At 46.0% G+C, this 25,238-nt stretch overlaps 1 protein-coding gene across 1 annotated transcript in view; it reads right to left on the reverse strand.

Annotated features, from left to right (window-relative positions):
* Positions 1–25,238, reverse strand: part of pde4dip (phosphodiesterase 4D interacting protein) — a 71,922-nt gene that overhangs the window by 16,324 nt on the left and 30,360 nt on the right. Inside the window, 22 exon segments of the mRNA XM_018676749.2 lie at positions 149–265; positions 349–502; positions 580–898; positions 981–1,138; positions 1,219–1,331; positions 3,524–3,689; positions 3,795–4,049; positions 4,126–4,320; positions 4,413–4,592; positions 4,693–4,830; positions 5,024–5,119; positions 5,312–5,470; positions 5,567–5,776; positions 5,870–5,962; positions 6,201–6,320; positions 6,441–6,578; positions 13,471–13,506; positions 14,861–14,975; positions 15,316–15,476; positions 15,597–15,720; positions 18,876–18,952; positions 20,533–20,643. Coding sequence (XP_018532265.1) covers positions 149–265; positions 349–502; positions 580–898; positions 981–1,138; positions 1,219–1,331; positions 3,524–3,689; positions 3,795–4,049; positions 4,126–4,320; positions 4,413–4,592; positions 4,693–4,830; positions 5,024–5,119; positions 5,312–5,470; positions 5,567–5,776; positions 5,870–5,962; positions 6,201–6,320; positions 6,441–6,578; positions 13,471–13,506; positions 14,861–14,975; positions 15,316–15,476; positions 15,597–15,720; positions 18,876–18,952; positions 20,533–20,643 — 3,235 coding nt within the window.

Below are 25,238 nucleotides of genomic sequence, written 5' to 3' on the forward strand. Positions count from 1 at the left end.
TCTAAGAGACTATTACATCTCCACAGCTGCAGGAGTCGCTGTTGTCAGGAAATGTATTGAACGTAAAGAATCATTTTTTTAGTTTCAGTTTTAGACGAGTCCTGGTCCACAGGCCTCTCAGCAGACAGACTGTGGACTGGGTGAATACCTGGGCTGCTGGTGTCCTCCCTCTCGGCCTCGTTCTCGCTGCGGCCGCAGGTCTCGTAGCCCAGGTCCTGCAGGTCCACCTGGATCTGCTTACTGTCCTGCTGCACTGTCGTCTCCGCTGCAGAGACAGAGAAGAAGAAGTGTCTCCAGTTATCTTTTAATCAAATATAGTTACAGTCAGACATATAAGCCATGACTCACTGAGCAGCTCCCTGTAGTCTTTGAGCTGCTCGGCCTGGGCCTGCACTGTGGCCTCAGACACCATCAGCCTCTCCTTCAGCTCTTTGCTCTTCTGCTGCAGACGAACCGTCCTCTCACACCTGCTGGACAGCTGCTCACTGTCCAGGTCCTCAACCTGGAGACAGGAAAACTGCTTAGTGACTCACCTTAGAAACCCCCATGTAGGATGGAGAAAAAGTATCAGTCCATTACCTGTGCGGAGGCGGTGCACAGGTGCAGTGAGTCGGGTCTGGCGGCTCTGCTCGTCCTCTGCTCGTCACTGGTCTGGATGTTGGTCTGTGACAGAGACAGCTCAGTATCCCAGGTTTCCCACATCTCCGAGCTTTCCTCCTCCTCCTCCTCTTCCTCCACCCCTTCTATGGTCACATCCAGCTCCTCCTCCTCCTCCTCCTCCTCCTCCTCTTCACCCTCCAGCACCTTCTGGTCGTTGCTCTGTTTGCTGTCAGGCTGCGCCTCAGTCAGCTGATGCTTCAACTCTTCATTCTCTGCTTGTAGGCTGAACAGAGCTTTCCTTTGGAACAGAGAGAGAAAGGTGGTTACAGATGATACTCGGTGACTTGTTGACAAGAAGGAAAAAGTGCTGAATATTTTACCTCATCTGTGACAGTGAGGAGAAGCCGGCCTTCTCCAGCTGAGCCTTCAGCTCTCCCAGCTCTCTCTCCACGGCCCTCTTCTGCTCCACCAGCTGTTTGACCTCCATCAGCCCCTGGCCTTCAAATAACTGGTCCTGTGACAGAGACTTTCCTGGACCCTGTTTACACACACAGTCAGAATCATCGCTGAGTGATTCACTACGAGACACAGCGAAGCTGCAGTCAGTTGTGTTCGTACCTTGGTGCTGGTCAGAGACTGGACCCTCAGTTTGGACTCCTCTTCATCAACACTCTCAGTGTACTCGCTGTTCAGATCATCATCAGCCTCGTCTTCCTCCTCTGAGCTCAGCTCTACAAGAAACAGCAAAAAAATAAGGATTCTACTCTGAGGAGGAATTCATTTACACACACTGTCCCCACAGAGAAAACATCTGTCTGTCTGTCTGTCTCAGCTGACTGACGTTGATGATGTTGGTCATTTTGGCTCATGGCTCCACCACTGAGACCATACGTGAGTCTGACGGACACATAAACAGCTGCTGTGTAACACAGTGAACACACAGCTGCACACCAGGATTTAATCAGAGATATGAAGCCAATAAAAAGGCTTTATGGACAAAACGGTGGTCGACCCACATGTACTTATAAAGCTCAAAATGAATGAGGATTCTGGGTAATCTGAGCCTGTGAAATTTTACACGCACCAAGGTAAACCCTGGCCTCCACTTCTCTTGAATATACTGAAATGAATGGAAGTGGAAATATGATGAAAGGCCTGTCTCATCAGTGACAGGTTTATAAAGTTTTCTTGAACCATGTGACCTCTGTTTGTTTCTGTGAGTCTGGGGACAACAATCAGAGTTTTGTCTCTGCAGTTACAGACTGTAAACTGTGTTCTTTTTATACTCTTCAGGATATTTATTGTAATGTTGTTTAATATTTATACATGACTGTTTTAGGCAAATAAAATGATGGCTTTAATGTGTCTCCACCAGAATGATATGACTACCAGAGTGGAGGACTCTTTCTGTTTAGAGGTAAATAAATGGAATACAACTTTATAAACTGAAAACCAGGACTAACCTCGTGTGTTATATGGATCATAACTGTGTAGTTTTGGTGCTTCAGTCAGACACAAATCCACAGTGAGAGGAACATTCCTCTGTGTCACTGTTATTGTGTAAAATGTTCTTTTTGGTGACGTGCAAATATACAGCAGTTAAACAACTGTACAAACCACCTAAAGTTTACTGCATGTTTATTTACTGAACTGCTCAAGGACATGAAGTTTATAAACTCAGTGACAGTGTCTGAACCTTCCTCCACAGACACAGACATTCTTCTGTTTGATGGGAAGATTAATAAGAACCAAACACTCATACTTACTGTGCTCCAGTGTGACACTCACTTCATAATATTCATTAAAACTGAACCACAGAATAAAGGAACTGATGGTTGTTGAAATGCACAGAGTCTCATTAAACCACAGAGGCAAACATACATGTGAATTATCGGAACATTTTCTCCATAACAGAGGCAGGAAGCTGTAAACTAAATCCACCGGATCATAAGAAGAATAAAAGCGACGTTTCCATAAGGTTCAGTAAAACGAACAATAAAGGATTTTACAGCATTCAGGAAAAGGCTCGTTCATGCTGCGGATCATGCAAACACACACACACACACACACACACAGAGTAATATATTATGACTGATGATACAAAACATTTACACTGTTTAACAAACTAAATGATGCAGTTTTGAGCTTCATACAAAATATAAAATATCCTGGAAAACTTGAGAACAGTTGGATGAATTCTGCCAAGTCACAATAACTGCACTGAAACATTAATAAGCTGTTAGAAATAAATACAATCAAGTTTCCTGGTTAAAGTGGTTTTCACTGAGGACGACACCAAAGCTGAAGAGTTCCATTTACAGAGTAAATGAATGAGACTTTAAGCTGCTGATGGTGAAACAGTTTAACTAATGAAGAAATGACTTATTAATATTATATGATTATATTATATCTGTGTGTTATTTCATTTTCTTTCTTATGCCCTCCACTTCTCTTCGACCAAAACGCGACCCCTCAACATGAACGCTGCATAAAACATCTACTGTTTCTGAACCCCTGTGATCACAGTCAGGATCCTGGTCTCTTCTGAAAAGCATCTCTTCTTGGCTGCTAACCTTTTTTTTTTTTTTAGAATTTAGAAATAGTTTTACTGTTATAAAATATGTTATGATATTGGGAATAGTTTGCACAGACAGAATGTTCTGCCTGTATCAGGCTGTTAAAATCAAGTGTCTCATTAGTGAAACAGACATTTCTTTCATCAGTGTTAAGAAGCGTGCAGATCTGTTTCCATCACTGGTTATTGTTAGTATTTTCACCCACTGGTTAAACTTAGACCAGACCAGACCAGACCAGACCACCACAGTGAGTCCCTCCACTCAGACCCCCACACCAAGAGTCCCCGCTCCCAGCTGCTGGGGGAGCTGCTGTTACAGATACTGTCCCATGCTTCTCTGATGCCCACCTCCAAACTCAGGCTGCCTGCCGTTGGGTCGGTCCCGGCCCAGGATGGGGCCTCTGGCCGGGGGACCGCCCTGCTGGACCAGGCTCTCCCTCAGCTCCTGAACCTCCTGGGTCAGTCGCTCAACCAGTGGGAGGCCTGAAGGATCCACCATCTGCCTCTGGAAGTCCTGTAACCACACAGCCAAGCAGACAGAGGACCATTAGTACGCAGCAGGGTGCTGGGTTTACTCTGTGGGCTGTTGTCCTGAAAGTAATCCCTCCCTCTCACTGACCCTGATGAGCTCCTCCTTCACTTGCAGAGTCCTGCTGAGGGAGTCCAGCCTGGCAGCCTGACTCCTGCTCAGCTCCTGGTTCTCCCTCTCCCTCCTCAGGGCCAGACGCAGCTCCTCCTGCACCGCCTGGAGCTCCACAGCCGAGTCCGGTCCAGAGTCAGACCTCGATCCGAGGCCTGAGCTCAGCTGTCTGCGGAGCTCCTGGAGCCTGGACGTCTGCTCGGTCATCACCTCATCGAGCCGGCTCGCAGAGTCCTGCAGGGAGAGTGTTGTCATTTCATCTGTGTGCCGTTATTTTACAAAGTGTGTGTACTGCTCTCCTCTGCTCTACCTTAATGTACTGGTCCCTGGAGCTGATGGCTGTGAGCAGACCCTGGACCTGGTCCTGGTGCTCCTGGGCCTGACGGGTGCGGTCGGCAAGCACCTCCTGGAAGAGGCGATCTTTGAGCTGGAGGCGGACTTTCAGCTCCTCCAGGACGTCACTGGGAGCGGACTGGATCTGAGCCAGCAGGGAGCAGCGCAGATCCTACAGCCGAGAGAAGAGGAAGAAACTCTGAACTAGGAATATCGAAATGTTTTCAGTGATGCGTTTCCTGTTCGGTCCTGTCCTCTGTGTACCTGCGCCTCCTGTGTGCGAGCGTGCAGCGCCCCCTGCAGCTGGCCGATGATGGTATCTCTCTCTCTCAGGACGCGGCTCTGCGTCTCCTCGCTCTCCTGCTGCTGCCGCTGAACGTTCCTCCAGGCGTCACACACCTGCTCCAGCTCCAGAGTTTTACCTCGCACCAGCACCTCCAGGCTCTGACACACACACACACACACACACACACACAGAGCTGAGTGTTAGAACCAGACCACAAATCCAGAGAGGAAAGGTGTGTTTCTGTGCGTGCGCTCTCACAGTGATGGTCTCCTCGTTGTTGGCCAGGACGCAGCGCTGTCTCTCCAGGTCTCTCTCCTTCTCTCTGAGCAGCAGCTGAAGCCGACGATTCTCCTCCTCTTTCTCCTCCACACAGCGGAACTTCTCATCCACTGCTCGCTGCAGATTCACCAGAAGAAAGCTGAGTTTTAACCTGACCTAACCTCATAACGTCTATCATCTCATGTCTCGAGACTTCAGATTTGGATGTGCTTTCATTCTTTAATTGATGTTTGAGGCTGACGGACAAAACGTAACTCACAGGACGACCTGAACGACAGCTGAAGTGCTGGTGAGTGTGTGTGTCGTTTACCTCCAGGGCTCGATCTCTCTCCTTGATGCGCTGTCGGAGTTTCTGAAGCAGAGAGTCTCTCTTCTCCTTTGGATCCTCCAGCAGCTCACAGTAGTCCTGACAGACGGCAGGAAACCCAGATTCAGTTAAATACACGAGCTCAGTCTGAGTAGAGTTTTCTTGGAGCATCTAGTGGTCATTAGAGGAACTGCAGCTGATTCCACTCAGCTGTATCAGCTGCATGTTAAATATAATATGACACCTGAGTATCTGAGTGTTGCTGTAGACTGATGTTTGTTCGTGTCTGACCTCCAGCAGCTGTTCTTTGGTCTGTAGAGACGTCCTCAGCTCTCTGATGGTCTTCTCCCTCTCCTCCTTCTCCCTCTGTTTCTCTTGCTCGTCCTCTCTCAGCCGTTCCTCTCTCTCCTGCAGGGCCGATCGAGCCTTCTCCAGAGCCAGCTGCAGCTCCTGCACATCGCACGCAAACACACAGCATCACTGACAAAGAGCCAGGATCCAAGGTGTATGAGTAAATCTGTGTGGTGCAGGTGATCCTTCTCTCACCTGGTTGTGTCTCTCCGTCTCCCTCCTGTGCTGCAGCGCCCCCTGCAGATCTTTCTCCAGCCTCTGCAGGGCCCGGCTCAGGTCCTCCTGAGTCCTGGCTGCCTGCCGCTGTGCCCGCTGGCCGGCCTGCAGCTCCAGCTGAGCCTGGAAGAGAGAGGCCTGCAGAGCCAGAACCTCACCCTGACCGCGGATGCTCTCTGCCCCGGACACCTGCAGGTAGAACCCAGGACAGAGGATGAAATATGAAGACTGGTGGTAGGCGCTTCACTTTGACACCAGTCTGTGTCGGTGCAGAGGACAAACCTGCAGCTGCTGCAGCTGGTTGCGGTTGGCGAGCTCTTTGAGAGAACACAGCATCTTATTCTGCTCCTCAATCACCCTGTACAGCTCTGCAGCCTGCACACACACACACACACACACACACACATGAACAACACTGCTCCAGTCTGAAACTGTGCATCCTTTATGTATTTTCACGTTTGACTCTCGTCTTGCTCCAGTTTCCTTCCCTCCCCTGCTGTGCTCAGTCTTTTCATTCATGTCTAAATTTATTCCTTCCTGTCTCTGCCTCCTCCTTGCCCTCTTTTATCCCTCCCTCCTTTATCTGCCTGTCCATCCATCCTTCCCTCTCTACCTCTGCCTCCTTGGAGTTGACGGTATCACTGATGTTCTGGATGTTTCGCTCTTGTCGCTGTGCTTCCTCTCGGGCTGACCGCAGCTCCAGCTCCATCTCACCGAGACGCTCCTGCAGCTTCTACACACACAGTGAACACAGTACAGAATTCAACGAATCAAACATCTTGCTCATGAATTAAATCTGGTTTCAACTCTGTTTTGTTTGATTTAAAAGCAGAGTCACGTGCTGGGTTTGTACCTGGTTCCTGGTCTCGCTCTCTCTGATCTTGGCCTGCAGCGAGCGGACCTGGTCCTGGGCTTTCTGCAGCTCACCAACACACTGACCTGCAGCACTCTCATACTGACTCAGCTGACCCTGCTGCTCGTCAATCAGCCGCTGAAACACACAGGAGGAATCATGTCAGTAGCTGCAGATCTACACAGCGTGTCCTTGCAGCTTTGTGTGGATGATTGAGTGAAAGTGGAAAGTGATGTCAGTCGCTGTTGGATGACTTCCTGGGGAAGCAGCTGTTGTTGCCATGGCAGCACGTTGTTGACTTCCTTGTTTTTGTTTTTATGGGACTGTGTAATGACGTGGTCTAACTCTGCCCTTTGGGACGTTATTAGCTGTATGTGCAACCTTTTCAAAAACATTACTGAAGAAAACAAGAGCTCATTTTCTTATTTTATGGATCCAATAACTCTGAATAACTGTCCTGAAAAGTACAAATTATAGTTTAATCACAGAGTTTTCTGAGACAATCCTCATTTGTTTGACGGTTTAATGCTATATATTTTAGTTGTTGATTTCCCTCAGGAGAACCACCCCATTTTAATCCAAGTAAATTTTCCTGTATCACTGGAAACTCGATCCTCTTTGTTGAAATGATGCTGGACTCAAACTGAACAGGGTTTGTCATTAGTTTCCTCACTGAGAATTTACAGCTACATATGAGGACATTATTGAGAAACTGTGGGACCTGTAAACTAAAGTGCTTGAAATAAAACTACTTTATAAAAGAAGTGGGAAAATAGAGGTTGATGTGCCACATATACATGAGCTGAATCCAAATAATGTATGAAATACTGCAGAAAAACAGGTGAGTGAGCACTGAAAGATAAAACAGGAACAGATCATATTTTGCTGCATTTTAAAACATGATCAGCTGAGGTTGAACGGAGCGAGACATTTTTCTCTACTTACGTCGTTAAACTCTAATTACCTCCCCTGAGGAGCTTATGTTTTCACTCACGTCTGTCGCTTCATTTGTTTGTTTGTCAGCACAAAACGTATAAACCTGATTTGTACTAAAGTTGGTGGAGAGCTGGGGTGTGGATCCAGGAATTTTCTGTGAGTTTCTTTAGGATTGGGAGAGAGGACATTTTGGTCTCTGGTCACTAATATCTGACTCTCTATGACGTGCTGTTATCACAGAGTGACGGAGCCTTGAATCATTTTCCACTTTTGCCAAATGGTGACAGACCTCTGGTTGAAAGGTCAGAAGTCTGAGTCAGTTTTAAAGACTCTGAGTCTTGAACAGAGTATGAATAGAGTGTAGCTCCTCTAATTCAGACCAGTGAGAGGTCCATTGTGCAGCCTGGTGTATTTTCTTATAATAGACCAACACACCAGAACATAATAGAGTATAACAGAGCCGTCTTGTCTCTGTTTGCTTTGCCCCTGGCACGCTGAACCACATTCAAACTACTCATTAACATAACAATGGAAGTTATGAAGCTGGATCAGACTGAGCAGAGCCTTCACACGGGCCGACCGCTGCGGGAGCATGGAGACTGTTCCCGTGGCAACGGGAGCGTTGCTAGGATACGGACAAGGAAGGGTATTTACGCCCCGTCCCCCTGAGAGGGGGTAATCAAGGCAGCGACTGCGTTCAGCTTTGTCAGCGGCGAAGGAGATGACTAAGACAGGAAACCCAGAGAGATCTGACCCCGTTCAGTCTGGACGGCTGCCAAACAGGGAATTAGTTGGTCGATGTTCTTGAGAGGTGGTCGGACTGAGCGCCTGCGTCAGCCTGCGTTGTGCCGCAGCTTTGACCCGTTTCCAGTGAAAATGACAGGACGCCTCTGATCACGTCTGAGATGAGATCAGTGTCATATCAGAAATGAGAAACTACAGACTGTTTTCTTTGACATAAACTTGAGGACTAGAAGAGCCAGATTAAACAAAGAGAATAGTCAGAACTGAAGCTGCAGAGACAGAGAAGTCTAAACCTGTAAACCTCCACATCCTGGATCCTACACTTCCCACAATGCAACTCAAAAACATGTTTCATTAGCCCCTGTCCTAACGCCAGCCATATACAGCTGAGCAGGACTGAGCTACCTGCTGAAAGCGGAACGGCCCGCACTGAACATAATCATCCAGCCACTGCTCCTCCATCTCTGCCAGCTCCGCCTGCAGCTCCTGCTGGGGACACGGGGTCACGACCTCTGGGATAGGCTGGTGGGGGTACAGTTCACTGTCTGCTGCCCCTCCACAGGGCGACCTCAGTGGGATGGACAGAGGCAGCGAAAGGCCTTGTTCCAGTTTGGCTTTGACCAGCACTGGGAGCTTGCTGCCCCTCAGAGGCTTCACTGGCCGGTACTCCCAGCCCCTCAGGAGGCTCAGCGTCATCTCGAGCCCAGTGAGGGAGCTCTCATTTGGGAGTTTGTCCCATGGAGTGTCCCTTCTCACTGGAGCCTCCTCTGGATCTTTCTCTGGTTCAGGTTCTTCCCTCTCTTTGTGGTTCACAGGAGGGCAGCTCACGTCCACAGCAGTGTCGAGAGACTCAACAGAAGACGCCGGGCTGGGACTCGTCTGGTCACACATGGTCTTATCAGTGTCCAACCCAGCTGAGGAGGACTCAAAGACAATGGTGGTCTCAGACCCTCCAGAGGCTCTGGCAGGGTCCTCCACCCCCTGAACGCTGGTGGAGTAGCGGGTAGACGGCCCACAGGATGTGCTCCTTCGCCCAACCCTGCGAGGCACCTTACACACCGCCTCGTAGTCAGAGTCCGCAACACGGAGCGCCGCACAACCCCGGCACCTCCTCGGCTTCTGGCCAGAGAGCGAGTCTCCACCTGGGCAGTGGTGGTGGTGGTGGTGGTCCAGGGCTGGGTCCTCCTTATCAGCCCATGACTCGTACACCGAGTAAGCCAGATCATCCTGGATCATGTCAGAGTATCTCACATCCTGCAGGGCCGACAGATCCACCACAGGGGAGTCCTCAGACCCCACCTCAGTCCCGACAACCCCCACAGCAGACCCGGCCGGAGCCACGTTCCCGTCTTCTGCGTTGTTCTTCCGGTACAGGCCTCCAATACACTGCCTCAGCCGGTCTTTCTCCAGCAGCAGCTTGTGGAGGCGCTCCAGAGACAGGGCCTCCACTCGGGCGATCACCGTGTCGAAGCGGTACATGCGGTCCAGCATGAAGGCGCACTTGGAGCAGGCGAACTCCCCACGGCCGTCCCGGGTCAGCTCGTGGCCCAGGGCGTGGGACAGCAGCACCTGCAGGTTGAGCTTGGCCGCCGGGTGGAAGATCCATCGGCGCTGGTTGCCGCAGAGCTCGCGGGCGCAGATCCTGCACGCCTCCTTCATCTTCACCACGTCCAGCATCACAGCAGCATGTGGCAGCGTGATCACATAGTGATCACAGAGAGAGGAGCTTCAGAGAAACGTTAAAGTGCTGAATCTTTGACTGGAGTTCGGTACAGGTGTGGTCTCATGCAGAGATGCTCTGATGTGTTTTTGTCACTCGTCAGCTTCCGTCCTGGTGTTTCAGTGTTGTCAGCTGCAGTTTCAGTTTCTCTGTTGTTGCAGAGGAGGACAGTGTGATACTATCAAAAGCTCCAGAACAGCCTCTGACTGTTTGATCAGTCTCCAAGATCAAGAATGAACTTTAGATCTGAAATCTGAAGCTTTTATGATGCACTGCTGTGATCAGAGGAAATAAAACCAGGTCAGTGGATGATGGGGATCGGATGAGGAAGCTGCAGCAGCATCCCTCCTCCTTCCTTCGGATTCAGAAACACAAATCTCGTCGGATCACGCTGACATGACAACGTGATCTGCAGCGTTAATTCAGAGGGGAAAAAAAGAAATGTCCCCGCAGAGCGGATGTGAGTGGATCTCTCTGTCACGGGTCACATTTTCACTTCCTCGGTGGTAAAGCTTCGGTCATGTGTTCACATCGATCCGGGTTTTGTTCCCGTCGCTCTGTCCCTCGGTGATTCCGGTGAGGAAACGAACTGCAGCCGATGTCACCGCTTTATTTCCCGTCTTTTAAATCAATGACGTTACATTTACATGTCCAGCATCTCCCCGGTGCGGCGGCTGCCCTCCCGGTACAACCCGACACGAACACGGAACAAAACCACGGCCCGATCTTTCCCCGTCGACGGTTCGGATGTTTGTAGATTCTCCGTCGGTCTGTCCGTGTCTGCGTCCCGCTGTCTGTCCGCCTTCATCAGCTGAGGATGGAGGGAGCGGCTGTCAGACGTCCAGCCGCTTTCACACCGACACAACGAGGCAACGTTGACAGAAACCAAAGATCCTCTACAGTGAGGAGGAAGCCTCACTCCGCAGCGTTAACTAGTCCCAACTTTGATTTAAGCCTCATCTGCCCAGTCCTAATTATTACTGATCATTGTCTGTTCCTGGGAATATTTCATATAGCTACATGTATAAAGCAAATATAATTTACTTAAAAATGTAAAGGTTTTTGTATTAAAGATCAATATACTGACTGGACTAAAGGGACCACTGAAAACTATCTATTTTTTAATGTTTTAAAGCATTTTAAAAATATTTTTCAGTGATTATAGAATATTTCTGGGTGGAAACTACATGAAGATAACACTCAAATTTCTCACGTTGGTTTGTTTGTTTGTTTGTTGTGATGTTTGTTTGTTTTTTCCGGTCTCTGATATCTGTGTAGGAGTGAGGCCTCCTTCAGCCTCATAAACTGAACCATTTTACTGGGAACAGGAGCCTGCACATATACTGTGCTCAGCCTGTTTACTACCTGTTACTAACTTTACTCACTGGCCTGTTTTACAAAACAAATGAAAGGACCTGTCAGTCATCATCCATAATGATGGAGTTACTTCACATTTGGATGAAAGGATGAAAAAGAAAAACTTTATTTTCTATTTATTTTCCCTCTTTTATCAGTTCTACTTTAATCTGTTTTTATTTGATCCTTATACGCATTTTGTCTTGTTTTTTACCGGATGAAACTTTGCACATATCCAAATAAAAACACAGTGGGCGCAGCAGAGCAGTTACTGTCTGTGTCTGCACTGGATGCTTGTTTCTCACCCTGCTGCATATTTCATCCGCTTCATTCAAACCTCTGCTCTCAGTCTCTACGTGCTGGTCATTAATGTCAAAACACTGTGACAACGTGTTTAATTCAAAATGAAACACTGTGTATTTCCATGAAGCTTTTCTGACTCAGTAGAACTGTGTGGTGCGTGTGTGTGTGTGTGGTGTGTGTGTGTGTGTGTGTGTGTGTGTGTGTGCAGGGCGTGGACTGAGAAGCCAGGCCTGAGTGTTTTCCATCAGGTTCATTAAATTCTCTGAATTGTCAGTGTGGAATGAGTTCATGCCTTTCCCAGGGGCACCCAGTCCCCGCTCCGCCTTCACATGCATGAGGGGAGGGGGGCTCTCATTCCCCTGGAGTTAGTGCCAGTGAATCACATGTCGCTTTCACGGAGCTCTTGAAAAGCTGATGTCATCTCCATCAGACACTTTCAGGACCTTTTTCCCACAGACTCTCAGATACTCGAGTCCTCATCCGTCTTGTATTATCGCAGCGGGCTGGATGTGCTGTTGATACGAACGCTCTCACATGTGATTTGTTTTCCTCTGTGTCTTTTTTGGACCTCTGACTTTCTCTTGGCCCTGACTGCGTCTACATTTGTCACCCCTACAAGCCTCTGGAGACACGACACCAAAACACCGATCGGCCGGAATGAGCCACGCAATCAAAAATCAATTAATCCTAATCAGAGATGAGTGCCAGACCCCGCGGACAGGCTGCGCCCGCTGTTTATTTTTCTGTGTGTGGCAGAAATGCCAAAGAGTGACAGCGGAGAATGAATGTGGAGGCAGACAGAGGAGGTGTCTCCGCTCATTTCTGCTCTCAAACGTCTCACTTGTTGGTTCGCCAAGTAAACAACTGATTCCTTCTGTGCGCGCTGATCTGATGAAGCGGGGCTGTGTGGAGCAGCCAGCAGACAGTGAGCTGATTATGATTAGAACTGGCGTCAGTGAGGAAACCGAGGCTAAATTAGCAGGAGTGTACTGTAAGTGTGAGCTGACTGTGCAGTGACCCGGACTCTCTGATCACTAATATTAGAAAGAGCAGGGTAATGAGAGGGCAGCGATGATTACACACATCCCTCCGGTTACCGTGGAGAAGTGTGTCAGTACGAGGAGGAAATAAACAGAGAGGCCACAGAAAATCAAATGTTTCTGTTTGTTTCAGAAGGTAAATACTCCTTATGTTTGCAGTTAGATTATACTGTGCTTTATGACATTTAAAAACAAATCATGTATGAAATATTAACAGCAGTTTTCTTAAGATGTGAGAGAAAAACTGAACATTTATAATAAACTGAGAATTATTTGTTACTTTATTGTATTTTTACTTTCTCACTTTCTTCTTTCTTTTATTTGTTTTCAGCTGTATTTTCTTCCTTTTTTATTTGATATATATTTTGTCTTTAATTGTATTGTTTCTATTCTTTAAGTAAAAGTAAACTGTGTTTTGCCAATATGAGAGTCTGCAGTCAGTTCAAACCGGCTGCAAAAAGCGAATAAAGAAATTTTAAAAAGGGAGAAATGACCAAAGAACAGATGGAAAAAGAGGGAGGCAGGAAACAGTAACAGGGAAATAAAAGCAGCAGAGGAAAACTCTTAATCACAAGTGAAAGTATTAACAGTAAATGTCAGGAACACAGATGTTCAGTCTTTGTAGGTTAAATGGAAAGTTAAATATGTCAGAGCTCATCTAAAAACTGATAAGAATAATTATTACAGCTGTCAGAAAAACTTAGTGAAGAAAGAGAGAACATGTATAGTCAAGTGAAATACGGTCTCTCATTGTGTTTGTGCAGTTCAGGTTAGCTAACACTAGGTGGAGCTACGTCTCTGTGAACGCAGAGGAGGGAGGGTGTGACCCAACAAGTCAGTCAGGAAACGTGTTGTTGTTGTTGTTGTTGTTGTGAGAGTGGACGTCATCAAACAACACACAGATCTCATTCACACACAGTGTGTTTCCTACCTGCAGCTGAGCGTTAACTCCACGACCAGCCCGACTCTGAGGACAAACGCAGAAAACATCATGTACAATCTGCTGAGAGTGACTGCATTTCTTCCAGACCATCAGCCATCCTGCCTCATTCTTTATTATTATTTATTTATTTGTTTATATGTTTCCTGACAGTCATCTCTCCTCTCTGATGACTGAGGTAAACGCAGGTTAAAAATATTCTCCTGTCAGCCATAACGTGCACGTGTGCAGACCTTCTGCTCTGCCAAAGTTCCACTGACCCACATGTGGATATAAAAACAGTCTGATATGTCAGTCACTCGGCCTGTCTGGGGTTTGAGCCAGAACACTTAGAATAGAGCGATGGGAGGAGAGGGGGGAGGAATCCAGCGTGCACCTGGCTCACCTGACTGGGTCACACTCACACTCTGGATTTAAGGCCTTAACCAGAAGAAGAAGTCAACTGTTAAAGTCAAAATTCCTTGTGTTTCCCTGTTCCCAGTTTTCCATCTGATTCCCAAAAGTCTAAATGTAAGAGGATCCAAAGGTGTCCTCTGTGTGGATCACTGAGGGCTGATCCAGGGTCAGAGCTCTGCACCTCCTGAGACACAGTAAAGTGTGCAGCGTAGTTCATACAGGTGGAAATGACAGGAATGAAACAGATTTAGTTTCCATTCATGGTTTTGGTTTGAACTCAGTGTGGTACTGGATCTTTTCTTACAGGTTTGGTCTGATGCCTCTGCTCTGCCTGCAGAAAGTATCCTAACACGTTTCCTTCTGTACAAAGCCTCAGTACCTGTATTATTATAGATTAAAGGTCGTGTGTTTCTACCCACACAGGTGTTTTCAGTTCTTGTGCTTTATTAGACTCAGGTTGTGTGGGTAACTAACAGGAGAAAAAATTCTCTGTTTGTTTTACGAGATAATAACCAGAGTGTAGGAGATATTATTTTGTGCATAAAAGATTAGTTTAAATCTCTCAGGACCTTTAAAGGCTCCAGAATTTAACACTTTTTACTTAGTACATTTTGCTGGTAACACTTTTACTCAAGAGTGAAATGCAGGACTTTTACTTGTAACAGAGTATTTTTACTTCATTTGAGGTTTTCCTTGTGTTGCTCGAACCCTAACAACCACATGGATATGGGCAAACTGAATTAGAGCTTTAGTGGGACTGAGTCACTTGATCTTATTCTTCACTTTTAAAGAATAACTTCATCACTCAGACATCGGACTGTTTGGATCTTCTGAGTGAAGTTTCTCTGAATGTTAATAAATACAGACCCAGTTATTAGACAGTAAGAAATCTGAGACGAGGCACCTGTGTGTGTGTGTGTGTGTGTGTGTATTGTTAGGTATTGGTTTATAAATTCAGAGGAGGTTATGGACAGGGCAAAAATACCTCAGCTCCTCGTTCCTTCTTCTTTAGAGAGGAGGAAAGGTCATGAACTTTGACCTCAAGCTCCTCGACCCGGAGACCCAGGGAATGTTTCTCCTGCGTCAACTCCTCAATCATCCTGAGAGAGGAAGAGAGAAAGTTCACACAGTTACAGCTGTGAAACTCACAGATCTAACCCAGACACTGTTCAGGGTCAGTGACAGTATGCAGGTCAGAGCTCTGGCTCTTTGTTCCAGGCGTGAGACTATTTTTGACAAGGTCAGTGGATATCAGTGTCAGCAGCAGCGTCAGAGCCAACAGAGCTGCTGGGAATAGCACTGATATGAGCAGAGACCAGCAGACAACTTCCTGTCCTGCAACGCAGCTGTAAAGATGCAACTGAACTTCCCAAAGTCCACAGTGATCCGGACCATGCAGGATGTTACTTTATGAGCTGCTTTAGTAAAGTCTGAAGTCACCTGTCTTTATCAGCCAGGGCCTGCTGGATGAGCAGTCCACCTGAGCCTCCGCTCTCCTCCATCCTCTCCACCATCTCTCTCTCCAGAGCCAGGCAGCGCTGAGACTCCGAGTCCGCCAGCGAGGCCATCCGTTCAGCCTCACCTCGAGCCAGCTCGGCCTCCTGAACGCAACACAGACAGGACGAAAAGACGAGAACCGCGTGACTGACAACAAATCAGCTCCCTCTGAGTTCCGTAGCTGTTGCCATGAAGCCCATCAGTCAGTGTTTGTGTGTCTGTACCTCTTGTAGCAGCTGAACTTTGGTCTCCAGGATTTCTTGCATGTGGCTGATCTCCTCCTGTCGCTCGGCCAGGCGACGCTGCAGCTCTGCTTCATTCTGATTGGACAGGCTGTCAGCCGTCAGCCTGTGGGGTGAAAACATTCACAAAGGAAGCAAAAAATAAAATGCTTCTGGATTTAGATGATGACAGGGTTTGAAGCCTTAATAACCAGACTAACAACTGCAGATCCACTAAGTTCCTGGTTGTCAGTCTGGAGTTAGCACAGCCTGAACAAAGACAGTTTGGTAGCAGAAGCCTGCAGTCAGTTAATAATACATGTAAGCAATAAAAAAGCTGTCTCCTGAAGCTGATGAGTTTACTTCATGGGCTTCTTTTTCCCTGCAGACCACAAACACTCATCATTTATTCACGTCCAGTCACTTAGATCAGGGTGTCATTAACTTTCCCAAAAGACTCACAGACGTATCTCACAGGTCATAACGCACCGCGCCTCATGTGTATAAACACATTCTCCACAAATGTGATACTGGTCTAGTTAAGCAGTATGAGTTTTATAGGATGTTATTCTTGAACTGGCTCCGGGTTTTATCACCGAGTCATCACGGTAAGATGAGCTCTGTCACAGTAGAAGACAAACATCTGCTGAAAACCTGTTTAAGTTTGGAAACTGGCATCAACGTGACCTTGTGAAAAAGACCGTCCTCTGTCTTTTCTCTTCTCCATCATTCAGTAAATTCACCTTTCAGACGTTGCTGCCTTCTGTCTGCTGATGGGTTAATTTACATTAAAATGCACAGTGGAATAGAAAAACATGGCTGATGATTATTAGAAAATAGCTGAATCCTGTTCAGTCATTTTCAGGATTTTTTGAAGGATGAAAACTTTCAGCAGAGCCAGACAACTGTTCAGACTTAAGCTATTTAAATTCATCAGGCAGCACCAGTAGCTGAAGTCTCATTATATTTGGCTGGTTTACTCTTGAAATGTGTATTTTTCATCAGCATTAAATCACAACTGTCTTCATGTCAAATTGTGGCAAGAAATTATGGTGGAATGATATGGAATAAGTAGCTTTAAGGTTGCTGAAATAATCTTATTCCACACTGACTGACAGTGTTATATACTCAGCTTGTTCCAGCTCATTATTGAAGCAGCAAACTGTGTTTACACTGAGTGAAATATTCCAACCCAAGACTGATGCTTATTCAGTTAAAGTCAGTGAGGACTGGATGAAATTTGCAGAGCAGGACGAGAAAAAGCAGACAAACCATTAAAAATGTTGGAAAATGTGGAAATGTGTGTGGCCTGTGCTGACAGATTTATCTTGAACCAAGGAATCCTGGGAAAAATTTGATTTTTTTTTGTCTAATTCAAAACATTAAGCACATTCAGGATTTCCCTTCCAAAGTGGTAAAGTGCCAGGATCCTGATGTATCTCTTGTGTCCTCATCAGTTCAGTTAGAAGATGACAGCTTATAAACAGTAGCCTTTAAATTTTCTGTGAGCATCAATATGTCAGGTTTTTACGACGTTAACGGAGGAAAAAACAGCCACACACTGATGCTCCTGGATCCACAGTAAACACCAACGAAATTTGTTTGCACCATATTTGAATTTTTGAAACATCCTGAATAACAAAGATGGAACAGAAAAGACAGCGTCACTGGCAGAGGAAATAAGAGGCTCAGGCAGGGCGAACTTCGTCTCCGGGGGACAAAAGGAAACATGGATTCCAGAGGGAAACGTCTCTGACAGGTTATTATGGTGAAGCCAGTCTGTCACTGCTCCACCACTCAGCGCCTTCCACAGCCAGAAGGTCACACTCAGCTTTTCCTCCTCACATCTCTCAGTCAGGCTCTGTTAATAGCTCTAATGATAAACTGTGGCCAGAGAGTTTATTTATGAAGCAGCAGGGCACAGAGAGAGAGAGAGAGAGAACGTCTCAGCTCCGACTCCAAACTCCACTCTGACATGCTGCACGTTCACTCTCCTCAGACGCTGGAATTTCTTCCCCTTTTCAATGTTTTGACGTTAAATTGACTGATTGAACTAATCAATGACTGCAGTGCATAATAACACTGTTACTGAGCTAATGATGTTCATTCATCCATCTGTCAGGAAAAGCATCCATCAAAGGATTTGACCATTTTACCTACTTCATTTTCTATCTGAAAATCTTAAGGATTAAAACTTGAACTTCAGTAAGAGCATGTGTTACAGGAAGCTCAGTGTCATTGGATCTAGATTCATGTTGGATGAATTCATTTATCTCGTCACTTCCTTTTCTTTTATTTCTACATTATGTTTTAGTTTTCTTAGTCCAGGTTTGGAGATACAGGTCTCTGAGATGTCTGTCTCTGCTATAACACAGTTAAGGGGAATGGAAATTCATGTGTAAAGCTAAAAGTATTGGAAATGTGGCGTTTGCAGCTTTCAGCAGCAACACCTCTTTCCATTCTGATCTGAGTGTCAGAACTACTTTCTGCAGCAGGAAAACCTGCTGACACTGAGGTCTGATACCTCAACGTCTGGTCGAGTAAATCAAGACTTTTTAAATGTGTAGGTGTCAGTAGAATTAGATGAAAAAAGTCTGCTTGACCCTTTAATTAAACTGTGGTTTGCAGACTGTTTGGTGAGTGTACTGGCTGAGAGAGGAGCTGAGGAAACTGATACACTGAGAGACAGACAGCTGCTTCACAGACAGGTGCTGCAGCTCAAATAGTTCCCGACTCAGCAACGCAACAAACCACAAGGCACCTCTGCCCTTTACTCTCCCTGCTCCCTTACTCTCTGCACCCTCCCCCCTTCAAAACAAACCCTCACCCCCTCTTCACCTCCTCGCCCTCATCCCCTCTCCGTCCTCTGTCCCAGAAACACAGAGTCACTTCATCCTCTTCAAAAGCATTTCAGTGCTGAGTCCATACGCGGCATTCCTCGGAGCTTAGCCCGTGTTGTGATAGCGAGGTGAGTCCACAGGCCGGCGGGCTCGCGTGTGATGAGAGGCTGTTGGGTCTCGAGGGCGACCGGGCTCTGATGTACTGATGGACTCATGGGAAATAATCAAACTAGCGATGAAAGGAGTGTTTTTGTAGTTCTCAGGCAGGTTTCCCTGAAGGCATTTCAACAAATCTGTGCAGCACAAGCAGCTGAATATTTGAAACAGCTTTTGAATATACATTTTACGGCTGTAATACAGTGTGGGTGAGTGATTTGTTGGAGGCATTTGGAGGTTCGCAGCCTTGGTTACATATCTGTGCAGGAAGACGTCAGATACTCACAGTGCTTTGTCCAGAAGCTGCTGTTTGTCCTCAAGCTCCTTTTTCAAACTCTCCACTTCAACCTTCAACTCGATGTTCTGCAAAAGAAATTCATTCAACAAACAATAAGAAGCAGAGCAGAGGATGCTTTAAACATGATAAAGCTGTAGGAGATACTCCTCATGAACTCAGCAGAGGAAACCACTGTCTACAGATATTATGTCATGCAAAACCAAAAGCAGCATATTTCCAGTGTAATCCAACTTCTCCTCAAGCAGAAATCTGTATTTTAACTTGTGGAGTTCTGCACAGTGTTGCAGAGAGACGTTCAGTCTCACGTGCCGACCTGAATCTCAATAGATCTATAAATAGCTGGTAGGGATATGAGCACCTGCTCTATCTGTCTCCTCTCCAACCCCCCCAGTGTAACATCCACCACTCAGCCTGCCCCCTCCTCCACCCTACACCCAGCAACACCACCACTTTTAACTTCTGGCTCGGAAAGCAGCAACAAACTGGCCTGAACTGGCTGTTAGCTGCTCACGTGCAGGTATCTGACTGCGGGGATTTATTTTGCTCAGTGCTCCGATTACTGACACACTGACACACAACACAGGTGGTGGACGTGGTTCTGCTGATACTGTACATACAACAGCACTCACATGCACCGTGTATACAGTGTGTGCACATGGAATCAGACTAGCGGAGCGCATGCACAGTGTGCAGGCCTGAATGCTCGCTAACATAATGTGGGTCATTGGGTCTACAGAGGCTGATGGAAAACAGGTCAGACAGTAACTGCAGGGGCAGTTAAAACAGCCTTTCTCTCTGCAGATATGTGGGTCTCCTCACTGTGGCCTTCATCACCCTGATAGGCAGCACAGTGTATTCAACACTCACTGCTTTTTCAATGAGAAAACGTTTCCTCTGTTTTTAACCCAGGCTTTATGTTCTCATGCATTAAAGAGCATTTACTTCTGCGAGCGTTGTTTACAGGATGAAGGGCGGCTCAGACTACAGCTCAGGGGAAGTGAAGGGAAAAATGTAAATACATTGTTGATTACCCTGCAGCTCAATCAGCCACGAAAATCTCTTCCAAAATAAACAGATAAATGGTCGAATCAGACCGTTAGAAGACTGAAGAACATGTTTGACCTCAAGCTCATCAACATGAGATCAGGCTGTAAACACATCACATATGTTGAATACAAACAGAACAGCTTCCTCAGAGTTTGACACTAAAGAGAAAAAGTGAGGAGACACGTTCTGGAGCACAGGTGTTAGACAGGTGCCTCCTCACCTGTATTTTCATGATGTAAAAGCTCAAACAGCCTTGGTCTGTGTGGATGTTATAATTATAAACTGTTATTAGCATTTTCATACTGTTCATTTGTGTATATTCATTCTATTCTCAGAAGTCTAAATACTCCTGTTGCTGTTGATCTGTGGAGGAATCCAGCTCCCCACAGAGAGGCTGAGCTATCTGTTAATATTTCTCTGAACAGGCAGAAACCTGTGACTGACAGTGTGTATGAAGAGTTGCAGAGCAGCCTGAGACCTGCTGTCAGAACAACTTACTGTCAACACAAAAACAACAAGCAGCCTGACTACAGCTACGCATCAGGTGCATGAAAGCAGAGTGGATGTGGAATCGTCAACAGTCCATTCACTCACTCACCCTCCTGTGCACATCATCGCTGCTCTCCTCAAACTTCTGCTGGATCTTCTCCTCCAGGAAGTAGATCCTGAGCTTCAGGCTGAAGTTCTCCTTCTTCAGGTCGTTCAGGTGCTGCGAGATAGTGCGATAACCACGGAAACCAGCGTTAGACATGACGACAGGCAGCTCTGTGGTGAGGGGCATCGCAGCCCCGCATTTAGTTTGGCATAATATGTGGAAGGACACGGCTGAAGAGGAGCAGAGCTGTCTGACTGAAGAACAAAGCTCTCCTGATGATACAGAGTATAAATCAGATCTCTGCTCCGTCCTGCTGTCACACATCAACAGGCAGGAACAAGAACAGAGCGGTGGTCAAATCATAAAGTGGACGTGAGCTCCTGTCACTGTGGATCTGTTACAGGAGGGTCAGGGATGGCACACAGGCAGGCAGGAGGGGATTATGGGAGCTGGGAGGGGGGCATGGGGATGTTTCCTTTTTTACCATGAGGAAGTCATGCCAAGAATCTGAGTCAAGAGAGTGTGTGTGTGTTGATAACAGGCACAAGTGCAGAGCTGCTGCAGAAGCTCATGAATGTGTGGAGGACTCGATCAGTGTGTGTGTGTGTGTTTTTAATATGACCTTTGTTTAATCAGGGTGTTTGACGTTAGATCTAAAGAAACTGTCCTCGTCGTCATCTGTTCAAACCACCTGTATTTATCATTTCCCAACAAACCACTTCTTCTGCTCATGCAAAAAAAAAAAAAAAACGGCCGTGGTCTCCCAGAAGCGGAGGCGGATGAAGTGTGGTGTTGTGCTGCGGCGGAGCCTCGTACAGAGCGATCTGCTGGGTGCTGGATGCAGCTGTTTGCATCCTCTCTCCCACCAACAGTCGACGTTTGTTTCTTTTAACTGTGACCATAATTCTTCCCTGACCTTAACCGAGTAGTTTTAGTTGCCTAAACTTTGCCAAACCTTAAACACAGAGGCGACAGATCCAAACCCAGTCACATCAATCTTTTGGCTTTGGAAGACACTGACAAAAGATGTCACCCTGATGACAAACAAAGCTCCTATGAGTCACTCTGGACGGCAGCATCAAACAAGCTCTACTTTTGTTTGGTTTGGACGACTTTTTGATGTTTGAGTCATTTTTCACTGTGTTTCTGACTCTTAACTGAGACATTCATTTTACGTCCTCTGACAGGAGTGAGTTGTACTGATATTACTGCTCTATCAGGGTGAATGGAAATCACTGCACAGTCCCAAAAGAGCCCTTCCTCCTTTTCACAACACAAAACCTACTCTAAAAACTGCTGTTGCCTTGTGGAGTAAGGAGCTGTGGGATGTCAGTGTCTCCTTTTGTTTCAAAGCAGAGTAAATTAAGAACATCTTTGAAGCCGGTTCATCCACTGAGGAAACCTCCTGATGAAATAAAGTTTTCACTGTGATATAAAAGAGCAGACTCCATGCAGTAAGACTGCTCTACATACGAACATCTGATCCGTGTTTCTACACATGTCCTGAGTTACGACGGTCTCTGGCCACAGGGAGGGGCTAACACTCCACCTGAGCTCAGAGAAACCAAACGTCTTTGCAGATCTCGGGGAGAACTGCAGCGATCCAGAGGCTATTTAAAGAAGCTGTTGCCCTGCGGCTGTCACTGAGGAATGCTGCGCCGGGAGACGCTGATCACACATGCAGGGCCGTCCAGTGTGCTGGCACGCAGTATGAGACTGACTGACTGCAGATTACAGCTACACACCAGCATATGGCTGAACGCAGGAACACATGTTGTATTCACATTCTGCACATAGATGCACACGAGAGCTACCCAGACGGACAGAGGAGAAAATATCTGCAGATAGTCTGAATGTGAAGCAGCGTGCAAGACACAAGGAAATTATACAAACAAGCACTCAAAGTCCTGGCTGGACTGGGACCTCCTGAGCTCCCGGTGCCAGATAATGGATGCTATCATGTCTGTCACGTGTAACAGTTTTTTTTTTTTGTCTCCTTTAAAACCTCAATTTGTGAAACACTGATATAGACCACAAAATGATGACTGTGGGTCTGTGTAAAATAAGCACACATCTGCTTCTCATAGGAACCACATCCGTCAATAAAGCAACGATAGCTGTCATATTTCTGCTTTTTTCATCATTTTCATCTTAATTATTGCCAGAAATTTTATCCTTTACCAGCATCCTAACAGATAAATTATTGCTCATAAAACATGGAAACAAGACCATAAAATCTGTGAAAAGTAGGGATTTAATTCTATTAATCACAGCTACACTCAGGCCTGTAGATGGGAGGAATTATGAGGGATTTTAGTGAAAATCAGCACTTGTGTAGAACCTCATCTTGCAAAGTGAATTACAAATAGATTCCGTCAATTCACAGCATTAACAAATGGATACAAACTAAAAATATTTTTTTGTAGAAAGCAGCATTACTACTGGAACTGCCTCCCCACTTAACACTACAGACTGTGACCACAATCAACTGCTGGTAATAAAGAGATTTTACATATAATTCATCAACTCAGAAAAGTTGAGTAAATTATGTTTTGTTTGGGATAAAGGACATAAATACTAAAGATGAAGTCAGTGGTGAACCATCATTTCCTGCTAAGCCTTCTCTGAAAGCAACATTTTTCATTTAAATTGAGGAAACAATATTTTCATAAATATATTTTAAATAATTTTTAGTTTCGAGCATGGGAACAGACAGTGAGGGGAGAGAAACGACCTCGTTAGCAACAGAATCGCTGCTCAAACCATGTGTTTCCTTTTCATTTCAAAATGCCTGACAAGTGTGTGTTTAAACACTGTAGCAGTTGCTGTTTTTTACTCACACAGAACATAAATCAGAATTGAAGGACTAACCATGAAACTCACAGTCCAACCGCTGAATTTACTCAACAAGTGTGTCGACCAATCAGAAGTGAAGCTGCAACCAGACACCAGATATTTGAGAAAAAAAACATTTAAAAAGAAAAATGAGATTGTTGTTTTGAGCGGCTTAGAGTTGTGCAACAATAACTTTCATTATCAATGAATCATCGGAAAATGGTTTTAAAAAAATGTAAATGTTCAGCAATGTTTCCCGGAGCGCGGAGGTGACACTTTGACATGTTTTGTTTTGTTCAAGCTAAACACAAAGATATTTAGTTTACCATGATTTAACACAGCAAATCCTCACGACTGAGAAGCTGAAAGTTTCTGCTTGATAAATGACTCTAACAAATAATCAATCATGAAAATTGTTGACAAAGTTCTGTCAGTCAACTGGTTCATGAATCAACTGCAGCAGCACTGTCGCTGCTGAATCATTCTTTTCAGAACCGTTGGCATTCTGCACAGACAGACATTACTTATAAAGATCAACGTTCGTAAACTGTGTGAGCAGCTCCTAATTTGCCTGCAACCTCATGTGCATTTCAAATACACAATGTGACCCAAAAAATATGTGACGTGACAGATGAACTGGAGCGACAAATGCACATACAGAGAGTCCACAGGTCCACGTCAAACCTCCAGAGACACTCACAGAGTCTTCAGGGACCCCATCAGGACGCAGCATTGGCTGATTACTGAGCACATCATGAAGAGCTATTTGTCAATAGCCAATAATCAAGAGGAGGGAATGAAGCAGACATTTATAAGTGATGACAGCTCGTTCTAACATCTCAGACTGACAGAGTTTGGACACAAAACCACAATAATTCATCCAAAAATCAAACTGAGAGATTTCTGGGTTGTTATCTGCTTTGGGACACATTGTAAGAGGTGATCCATGATGGACACACCCACACATACAGAGACACCAGTGATAGTTTGTTGGCCAAAATGATTGAGGTTGTTAGTCACAAGTGCATCACCTACATTAAAAACCAATCTGGAGTGGACAGGACTTGGAGAAAAGACGTCGACCGCAGCGGCTCATCCAGAGGTCACTCACAGAGAGACGACCAAATTTATTACAACACGACGTGCCCGTGAAATGAAATCATCCTAATTCTGCAGGACTTTTCCAGCGTCAGAGCATAATCCAATACTAGAGGAGGAGGAGGGAAAAAAGAGCATTAGAACATTTTTCCAGGCTCTCGCTGCTCTAGCTTTTACCCCACTGTGTCTTATTATTCAGGAACAAACTTCGACCCCCATCATTAGAATCAGAAAGTATTAAGTCCTGAAATATCTGGGTATAAGAGAGGATGCACATCATATATTTTCCACTGTCCCTTTCCACATTTTCGTCCATTCACATGCACCAATGGCCGCTGTTTTGTTGCCATGGCAGCACTGCAGGAGGCAGCCATAACAGCTTACTCGCCTTCTGCTTCATCCTCGTGTCGAGAAAGGTTTGAAAACCAAACTCTGCAGGAATAGGAGTATAATTGGAAGTTTGCATGTGAAAGTGTGTGAGTGTGTGTGCTCTGGATTGGCAGAGCGCTGGGAGTTTTCCCCCTTTACCGGTAACAGGAGCTCCTTGATGCCAGCTAGCTCGACATTTTCCAGCCCTGCTCTCTGGCAGTGCCAAGCCCCTAATGCAGTTCTGCAGGGGGAATGTCTGATTGTGTTTATTGTGCTGCCACGGTCCATGGTAGACACGGCGGTTAAAAAATTATAATTTGTAAACCTAATTAAGTCATCAAGAGAGCCACTAAAAATATCCCCAGGAGCTAATTAAAATGGTGGACAGAAGAAGGAGGACTAATGCT

Source organism: Lates calcarifer, linkage group LG17 (assembly GCF_001640805.2).
Source record: "Lates calcarifer isolate ASB-BC8 linkage group LG17, TLL_Latcal_v3, whole genome shotgun sequence".
NCBI lineage: Eukaryota > Metazoa > Chordata > Actinopteri > Centropomidae > Lates > Lates calcarifer.